This window comes from Amaranthus tricolor, chromosome 8 (genome assembly GCF_026212465.1).
Source record: "Amaranthus tricolor cultivar Red isolate AtriRed21 chromosome 8, ASM2621246v1, whole genome shotgun sequence".
Lineage (NCBI taxonomy): Eukaryota > Viridiplantae > Streptophyta > Magnoliopsida > Caryophyllales > Amaranthaceae > Amaranthus > Amaranthus tricolor.
Genome location: NC_080054.1, coordinates 20,808,683 through 20,818,859, shown reverse-complemented (window position 1 = coordinate 20,818,859; position 10,177 = coordinate 20,808,683). Strand labels below are relative to the sequence as shown.

Sequence of the window (10,177 nt, the reverse complement as noted above, 5' to 3'; positions counted from 1 at the left end):
CTTTCTCCTTTCCCGTCCACCAAGAATCCACCTCCATATTCACCCTTTGAACAATCCAAACCCAAAACTTGTTATATGTTTGTATTGATAGGACAACTTAAAGAGATTACAAGTACCATAAAACAAAGACCATAAGTAGTCTTGACAACCTTAACAAAATATACTAAACAAAACCTATTAATGAAATGAAGAACTTGAAATAAAATTAACTTTAAATGAAGATCTTTGAGACAATATTGTCTTCGGAGTCTTGATACCAAACCAAGACACTATCTAATTTTTATAAAAGCATTATTCCGCTTATTAGGTGCTTAGGCTTAAACTTAGAATGCACTTTTAATATACAATGATTTGCATCTAAATATAAGGAATATATATTTAGACAATGTGAAGACAAGAGATTATATAGATTAATCTAAGGTATAAATTGAGAAGAATTAGCTAGGTTCTTTTACTTCTAAAAACTTGTACAGAAAATATGAAGATCAAGAAGATCAGAAATTTCACTAAGAATGATTAGAATTGTGTAAATTTCTAATCTCTTGATCTTTTTATATAGGAGTTAGAACATAATTCCCATGATCACATGAATTCCACCACCCTGTCTTGTCAAGTAGTGACAAGTTATATATGTAACATTTAAGAAATCGATATTTTAGAACTAGAGAATTTAAAATAAATATTAAGAATGTAAGTTTATTTGGGTCCAAGTCTATGGTTACTATTATCTCTCTCTTTTAATTATTTAGTTCTTCCTTCCTTTTTCTCATTTTAATTATTACCTAATTTCAGTTTACTTATTAATCTCATTTTTATATGGCAAAAAGAAAAAGAAAAAAAAAGAAAAACAAAAAAGGGAAAAAAAACGACAAAACAAGTAAAACAACAAAAAAAATCAAAAGTTTTCTCATTCTCACGTTACTATTTGTCATCTTCTCAGATAAAAACTTTTCAAAACCCTAATTTCATGAGTTTCAAAAACTAAAACAATAACAATGGCTTCCCTCTCAAACCATTTGAAAGTCTCCACCCTCTCAATCTAAATCTCCTTCCTCAGCTCTCCTTTTCGCAAGAACACATGACTGACTCTCCTTGTCTTCGATTTTCGAAGGTATAGGACTTGCTCATCTAATTCTCCTAGTGCGCACAAAGATCTAGGACTGATGTTGCTTTTAAACCTTCGATTTGATTTATCGTGTTTCATTTTGTTTTGAATTGCTTCTTCTTATTCAGTTAATCTGACTATCCGTTGTTTCCTTCTTTTAAATTGCTCGTAGTTTCGGTACCGACCAGGAAGATGGGAACTCAAGGTGATGAGAGCAAGAAGAGACGACTTTTATGATTAGATTTTGAGATACTCTGCGTAGAAGAATTTTTTTTGTAGACTTAGGTATTAATGTAGCTTATATAGATTTGTGGACTTTATATTTTCATGTATGAGTTTGATGTTTTGGTATAGCTGTTGATTTTGTGTATAGTTGTCATGATTAATGATTTGGAGATTGTGATTCGACTTTATTGGAACTCGATTGATTTTTGTCTTCTTTTGGGTATATAAACCCATGAAAATTCCACTTGTTTAGTCTATAAGTAAGTTTGGTTGTTACAAGTTATTGGTGTAATTAGGGTAATTAAACCTTAACCGCCAATTAAAGAAAGAATAGCCCAAACTCGTGCTTTCTAGAAGAAAGTGACGACTCATCGCCAAGACGAGTTGGCTTTTCCATGCAGCGATTTAGTGTTTGTTTCCGTTCGAAACATCACCTTTTAGAAAATAAGCGACGATTCGTTGCTTATTACTAGCGACTCGACACTTTTCTCTTTGTTTTGTTTTCTTTCTTTTCGACTTAAGCTTTTACACTTTTGTCCCACTATTTTTATGTTACTATGGCCTACTATTTTCTTCGTACTTTGCAATAAGCTTTATAACTTACTATAATTATTTATTATACTCTGAATGTCCAACAAAACAAAGCCAAATGGCCCCCACAACCTAATCCTTCCCACTCCCTCATCTTTGGTCCACCATAACCCCATTATAAAGATAGTGTTAACCTCATTTTATTTGCCAATTTTTCTCTAATGACTAGTGGTCGGTCTGACGAATTGAGACTTTGCAAGATATATGTTTTTTTTATCTCAATGTATATTTTGATTTATTTCATCAATGTTCATTTCAATTGGTGATTTTAAAATCATTTAGGAATTGAGTATATTCTACTATATTCATGTTTATATTTAATGGTGTTAATTTGAAAATGAAATCAAAGGGAGAGGATGAGGTAGCGTGGGTGGTGGTAGCGACGACAAGGAAGGCAATGGTATGGGGGTGGAGATCAGAGCGTGGAGAGAATTGAAAGGATGATAGTCGATTGAGAAGTTCTTGCATTTCCTTTTAATATATAAAAATAGTTTAGGTATATTGGATCAATTCAATAGAAATGGTCTTATTGTGAGACTGTCTCATTTCTAAAATTGAGTTCTTTCATTTGAATAGAGAAGGAGAGAAGAATGAAATAAAGCAAAGGGAATTAGATTAGAGAAGTTCTTCTCATTTTGCATCAAATAAATCCTTCCAACATCAAAATTATTAGAAAACAAACCAATAAACTTTCTTTCTTTTCATTTTCTTCCTAAAATTTTATCCAAACATACAAGTGTGTTTTATAGGCTTAGATGCAATAAACACCGCCTCTCAATTAACAAAAGGATCTAGCTAAGCAAGGATCCAACTAAGCAAAGATTCATTCAAAGGGTAGGTAGACTACTTGATGACCTTCGTGTCTTAAAGATTTTTTTGGCAGGATTTCGCTACTTTTCGTCAACCCTGCATGTATGTATTCTAAAGGATTGAGGTTTAATAAGAGTCTTACTTACTAAAAAACATAAATCATAGAAATATAATGCACTAAAACAAAATTGATATTGAAAAAGAATTAAAACTCCATATAATGTGTTTTATCAATAAACATCAAAATCTCCAAAGCCAACCGCCAAGAATCATTTTGGAGAGGGGGCAAAGTGAAGGAATACTCCCCCTACAATAGCCCATCTTTCTAGATCTCAAATATTGTAAGCTCATTTCCTCTTTCTTTTTGAGTCAATGAATGAAATCAATATTCTAAAGATTAGCAACTAAATTACATATCTTTCTCAGCTTCAGCTTGTCGGGCACCCACGTTGAAGAACTCGCTGATAACTTCAAGGGGCATCCCCTTTGTTTCGGGTACCTTGAAGTAAACAAAAAACCAAGCGATGGAGCACACAATGGCATAGATGCCAAACACTCCTGCAAGACCGATGGAGGAAAGCAAAGCCGGGAGAGAGTATGTGACGATAATGTCACCAAACCAGAATGTGAGAGAGCATATGGCGATGCATAGCCCACGAACTCGAGTAGGAAAGATTTCCGAGCACAAAATGTTGGGGATTGGACCGAAACCCATCACAAAGCAGCAGAAGTAGACTACAACACTGACAGTAGATAATGTTGCGTGTAGGACAGTTCCCATGTTAATCACATTGGAAAGAACTAGTATGATCAGTGATCCTAGTAAGACGGGAAGTGTATTTAGCAAAAGAAACCTGCAAAGCGCAACAGATTTAGAGAAACTCAGGCGGGTTGGTAGGGATTCATCATAACGAAAGCAAGAAACATATTTTTAGAAATGTACGAAACTTCGCTTTTGTCTTACAACTTGTATTCTATAACAAAAACGAACATACGCCTCATTCAGTAGACAAATCAAGACTCCAAAATAATTGGGAAAAGATTCAAGTTATTACCTTCTGCCGGAGATATCCATCAACCTCATTGCGATTCCTATGCTAGGAAGCATCAACAGTGTGGTTAACCCGCTTATAAGGAGAGAAGCAGAGTCTGAACCGATCCCCATATTTGATAGGAGAACATCAACTCCGGCTTGCTGAAGAATCTGAGGGGTGTAGTAGAGAACTCCATTGATTCCAGAGAACTATATCACAAAAAAAATTGTTAGACTAAACAGACCATAAAAGCTAGAGCGGTCACTGTGTCGGGATACACCAGAAACTTAATCCTCTGGTGAAAAATGAAAGAATCTAAATGGACATGCGCAAAAAAGCTCCTGGTTTACCTGTTGAAGTATCTGAAGTCCCATCCCGACAACCAATGCACGCTTAACTCCTGGTTCAAAAAGCTCCCTCCAGCTTGGCCCTTTAGTAACAGCTGACGAAGGTTGTATTTTTCCACCCTCGAAGGGAGACTCTCCCTTGAAATCCTTGATTTTGAGGTTGGACTGGCTAACAAGACCAGCAGCCTGCACTAACTGACCTTCAGGCATTTCGGATGGAGGCAGTGAAAGGACAGATCCAAGCATCGATCCACGCATAGACCCCATGCCGCCTTCTTGGTGGAGATAAACCCTTTGCAATTCACCTTTTCCATCTGTTGCTTTCTTGTACGCTAGCTGCCAACCCCCGCCAATACCTGAAAGAAGAAATCGCATTTTCTGGTTGGATTTCATTGATAATGAAAAGCACCTTTGATGGATTCGGAGAGAAAATCATATAGAAGAAAGGTCAAACCACCACCACCACTCTCCCGCAAAAAAAAAAGCACTATTTCAGCCCGGTAAAAAGTTGTATATTCTTACATTTCAGTCAAAAAACAACAAACAAATTCTCTGGAGGAGAAAAGACAAGCAAATCTTCTCCATATTTCCATAAGTGATTCCTTTACTTTGTTACAACGATGAATGAGAGATGACAAATAAATATGTAAACTCATCCTTCTCATCAGCTCTCTCCCCATTCTCATAAGTGATACCCTATGTTACTTGAACTCGGGTACTGATGTCGGATACTAGTACGTGACCAAGCGTCAGATACATCTAAATATTCAATTTTACAAATGAAGTGTCCAACTGCCATACCAATGTCTGAGCATCAAGGATCGGACACGAGTATGTGAAGCAAAATGAAGAGTTTGATAATAATAATAATAATAATAATAATAATAATAATAATAATAATTCTTAACAATACCAATACCCCTTTTAAGCATTCCCTTTCCATTTCATTTCCACTTCTCATACCAAACACATCCTAAGTTGTGTCATTTATCATATTTTCTCCACAGAATGAAAAGTTCTAGGACTAGCAAAAGGAATTTTCCTGACCATATCACCATATATATAAACGGATGTACGGACAAATGTTGCATCATTGTGCATAAAATAAATTTAAACTTAAGGAGTTGTAATCATCCTGATTGATACCTGTGCTATTGAGTAATTCACCACTTTGCATCAGATTGCTAGGGTGTCTCAAGTTCAATGTGCTGCCACTTGATGGAGGAACTGCACCAGGGGCATGAGGGGAAAGTAGCGGACTATTGAGATTATCATCGGAGTCGTCACGACCAACATCAGATGAGGAGTCTTCATCTCTGCTCTCATCCTCCCAATTTTCATGTTTATCGTTTTCATCGGCAGCAGCGTTAAACATGCTCCCAAAGTTGGGGAATATTGCACTCCTCATGCTCCCTGACTGGGGCAACTTCTCGTGTACACTCCCAAACAAAGTAACAAGAGGGTCCATCATGTTTGCCATACTTCCTCCTCCTTGTTGGGCCATGCTTCCATAACGAGAAGCCATGCCGAGCATGCTTTGTCCTTTTACAGGTTTGGCAATCCAAGATTGGCCTTGCTCAGCACTATATAGCTTGATTTGATCCTTGTCGGCAGTGGCTTCCTCATCATTTGACGGGCCAATCAGGTACTCTTCAATGGATGTATTTTCTCCAGTTCCAAGTCCTTCTACTAACAATGCCATTTCACCTGCAACACAACAGAGTAAAGATCAATAGGTAAAAACTTGGAAAATAAATCATTACCAAGTACTTCCTATAAATTATGAAAATTTTAAAATACACTGAACACAAAGGAATTCGAGCATACAACACTTGCACTATGTTTGGATAACATTTTGAAGAGAAAGGAAGGGAGGGAAGGAGAAGGGAGGGAAGAGATATAGAAGGGAAATAGTTCTTATTTATGTAGGAGGGAATGGAAGGGAAATAGGAATTTTTCCTTCAAATCTTTACAACTTTGAAGACATTGAAAACTTAACAAAAAGTATTCATCAAATCCTTCTAATTCTATCCCTTCCAAATCCCTTCTCTTTCATTTCGCTATCCAAACAAGAGATTCTTTCTCCCTTCAAATCCCTCCCCTTCCTTTACCTCCACTTTCTTCCATTCAAACACACCCTTAATAAATGTGCGTTAGCATCAAACACTTCAAAAACGAGCGCATACATTTCACTTTTAAGAATTTATCAAGCTTACATTCTGATGATGTACACAAACTAGCATGGGACTTGTTAGAAGAACTATCCATAGAAAAAAATCACGGATGTCGCCCCGATGCAGTAACGGCCACAATGTCGCGGATGCGGCACCTCGCTATATCAAAACTCGTATGGACGTCACAATATAAATTATTAACTTAAAAAAAATCATTTTCTCATAGTAATTCAAATATTCTAAAACATATATTTAAAGTAAGCTTATAAAGACATTTTAGAACCTGATAAACTACAAAAAAAGATAATTACCGTTAATACTTTAGAATAGGATTCCTTACTTTCAATGATCTTGGATTAAAGGTAACAACAAAGAACACAACCATGTCAATATGCAAACTTCGAAGTATTTGTAGTCTTCAGATCACAGACTAACACAATTATCAGCAAAGTTCATATATTAATGGGCAAATAGCAAGTTGAAGATTTAGAGAAAAGCTTAGACCGCTCATAAAAAGAAACCAACATCAGGTGTATCAAAATACAGCCACTAACCATTGACATCTTCCCTGGCACGTAATCGTTGTAAGACTTTCTTCGCCTCATTCATCTTCCCTTTGCTGACGAGCCACCTAGGAGACTCGGGCAAATAAAACACCATCAACGCAAGATACAAAAGAGATGGGATCGAAAGAACACCGAGCATCAATCTCCATCTAGGTGCTTCCATCAAAGACATCCCAAATACCATACAATAAGACAAGAACATCCCTCCCGATCCAGTGAACTGTGGGAGGGTATTCAACTGTCCTCTAATCTCCGGAGGTGCAGTCTCCGAAATGTAGACTGGCACAAGAGTAACTGCTAGACCAACTCCAAACCCATCCAACAGCCTTCCCATGAGCAAGACATAAACATTGGGAGACCATAGCATAACAAGCCCACCAAGGAAGTATAGTAATGATGATACTATAAGCATAGGCCGGCGCCCAACTGAATCAGAAACGGGGCCTGAGAAGGTCGTGATAACCGTGGCCCCAATGAGTGACATAGCCACAATTAAACCCTCCAAGGTTGGTTGTGATTCGAGGTCGAATTCCCTTTTGATGTATATAACAGCTCCTACATTAAAATACACAAGATCAATCTTTGAGACTTACTATTTTAAGAAGCACTATCAAATTTTAAGATCTAAGAATGACAAATCAGGAAAATACCCAAAAGAAGATGCACAAAAAGAACTAAAAAAAAATACCTGCAATTGTGGCATTATCCCACCCTTGCAACAAATTACCCATGGTAGCAGCAATTGCTGCAAATACAGCTCCTCTCATCTTGCTCGATGTTGATATCGATTTTCAGTCTGGATATTTCACAACAAAATCCTCATTAAACATTGCTAAAAGATCAATTTCTTCATCCAGTTACAACTATAAATTTCTATCATAAATCCCACCCTAAATCATTATTAACAATGACATAAATAATAATCTTACTTAATCAAAAGATCATATATTCCAGCATCAATGATAATTACACTAGGTATTAACATATATTTCCAGGCATTGCCCAAAAAACCCAGTTCAAAATACACACAGATAGATCTATATTTCATAAAAATAATAATACTAAATTAGTCTAAAATTAACAATAAAAAATTTAATCATAGTAAGCTTACGTACCTCTTGAAATGGGTAAATAGTCTTCAACAGTGCAGAAAAAAACCAAGTATTTATACAAAAACAAAAGGCACCGAATTATTTAATAAAAATTTGAATATTTTATTGAATGATTGACTGAAATCAAGATTTCTGAGGGAAAATCAGGAATACCCATAATAGATAATCACATAGATTGGCATTTTGTTCCTTAATAGCTGGAATAAATTAATAAATAGCATCAACCCATAAAAGAATTTCCTGAAAGACTAGCAAGAATCTTGGTAAATTTGAGAAAAATAAACAATTCTTAGAGAAATGAAGGGTAAATGATAAAGGGAGAAGGTGAGAAAGATTGCAAATAAAAGAATGTTAGAACAGAGCATGAGAGCACTGAAGAAGGCACGTTCTTCGCCTCTTAAGCACTGGTTGTTTAACAGCTGGAGGGAATCAACCCCCATTAAAGAACTACACTTTTCTTCTTGTTATAGCTTTCTAATTATGGGATTGAGGTAAAAATAGGGATCTAAAAGTGGAAATTTGGTGAAACTTATCACCATTAGAGCACTTTCATTTCAATGGTTTAAAAAACAAATTTGCTAACCAATCTATAATTTCTTTTTCATCCACGTCATATGTTATGTGAAAATTTTTACTAATATTGCATTAATATTTGCATTTATAAAAAAAAAAAAATCCCCACCGCTTTCTCTTACTTTATATTTTATCCCGTTTTATTTTCTCTCTTTATCCAAAACTATTTAAGAAAAAAAATAATTCATAAAATATTATTAACTCAAAATACTAATACAACAAAAAAAAATCAAAAATAGCAAAATAAACTAGTAATGTATAGCGAGAAAAGACAATTTTTAATTTAAAGACAATTTTTAAAGTGTGTCAAAAATTAGAAAATGGGCGTCTATTTTATAGAGAATGTTTTTTTTTATAAATGTTGGTATAATTTAATTTTTTTGTTAAGTTTAAAATTCAAAAATTGGGTGTAAAATATAAAAAGAAAATGGGTATATTTTTAAATTAATGGTGGGGTCCACCGTGAGGAAATTTCAAAAGTTTCCCCTTTGAGTTCTTTTTTTAAGAAACATTGGAGTGTTTTTTTTTAATATTCATTAGTGGATTGCATTTTCACTTAAAAAAATTTTCACTCAAACAAAATTTTCTCACCATTAGGATAGCTCTTATAAGTTCTTTTACCCAAATATTTTTTTTGAGATGAAAGTCCTATACTCCTATTATAGGTGTATATTTAGTTGATTGCACGGATTTTTCATATAAAATATTTTAAATCACGTTAATATCAGGTTTTTATAATATCTTAATTAATTTAATCTAATTTTATAAATAAATTATAAAGTCAAGTCGAGTTATTTCCGTTTCTATTAATTAGGTCAGTTTTGTAGTTTGTACAATTTTATTTTCATGTCCCCTGAATTTAAAATTGAGTAATCATCTCTAATGAATGACTAATGGATCAAATATGGTTGTATTTGAGGGGTGATAATAATAATCCTTGATATCGTCATGGTCATGGTCATGGTCATGGTCATGGTCATACTAATGGACTGCATGATTCTACTTCTTTATATTTGTGAAAGGTCGAAGGCTACACCAGGATTCATCATATTTCTTAGCATTCCTTACTGTGAAAACATAACTATACTATTACTAGTATTAGAGTTAGTCAAAACGGATCGATAATACGATATTTACCTGATCTTATAATCGAACTCGATTCGATTCGATTTCGAAAATGAATTTATAATCATTTAAAAATCAATATTGATACAAAATCTGCTTTTAAACCGACCCGAAATATATAATCTAAAATCAATCCAATAACCTGAATGAATAACTCTAAGTATGTTTTAATGATGGCTCATAATGGTAATGATCTAGCTTTTCTATTAAAGATCATGTTTACTTGTTAGTCCTAATTGCTATCATAAGTGACTCTTGCTTTTATCTTTCGTTATTATTCATGTGACTCATCACTCATTACTCGTCACTTAGATGGATATACCCAAAAAAAATCATATGTCTTACTACATATCATGTGAGTTTATTAATAAAGTAAAAAAGATTTCATGTGATAATTTAGGAAATAGTCTTTTTCAGTAGCTGAAAAGAAATTAATTAGTGCAAATGAAATAAATTGCTCAGCTACTTATTTTGAATTTAAGTCTAATATCTTTTGCTTACATATTTGTCAATAT

General features: G+C 34.4%; 1 protein-coding gene across 1 annotated transcript; it reads right to left on the bottom strand.

Moving 5' to 3' along the window:
- Nucleotides 1–2,904: 2,904 nt before the first annotated feature.
- LOC130820890 (monosaccharide-sensing protein 2-like) lies at nt 2,905–8,741 on the bottom strand. Its single transcript, XM_057686434.1, has 7 exons — nt 7,968–8,741; nt 7,541–7,648; nt 6,841–7,407; nt 5,259–5,819; nt 4,116–4,468; nt 3,787–3,974; nt 2,905–3,585 (listed from the first exon to the last, which is right to left on the bottom strand). Exons 2-7 carry the CDS (start codon nt 7,617–7,619, stop codon nt 3,141–3,143), a joined length of 2,193 nt encoding a protein of 730 aa, XP_057542417.1. The 5' UTR covers nt 7,620–7,648; nt 7,968–8,741; the 3' UTR covers nt 2,905–3,140.
- Nucleotides 8,742–10,177: the final 1,436 nt, after the last annotated feature.

What these genes read in the sequence shown, in the direction of transcription:
- LOC130820890 (XM_057686434.1), bottom strand. Translation starts at nt 7,619, where the DNA reads ATGAGAGGAGCTGTATTTGCAGCAATTGCTGCTACCATGGGTAATTTG. An exon ending in GACTTCAGATACTTCAACAG is followed by an intron (nt 3,975 to 4,115) that starts GTAAACCAGGAG and finishes TTTGTGATATAG; the next exon opens with TTCTCTGGAATCAATGGAGT. An exon ending in ATGGATATCTCCGGCAGAAG is followed by an intron (nt 3,586 to 3,786) that starts GTAATAACTTGA and finishes TGCGCTTTGCAG; the next exon opens with GTTTCTTTTGCTAAATACAC.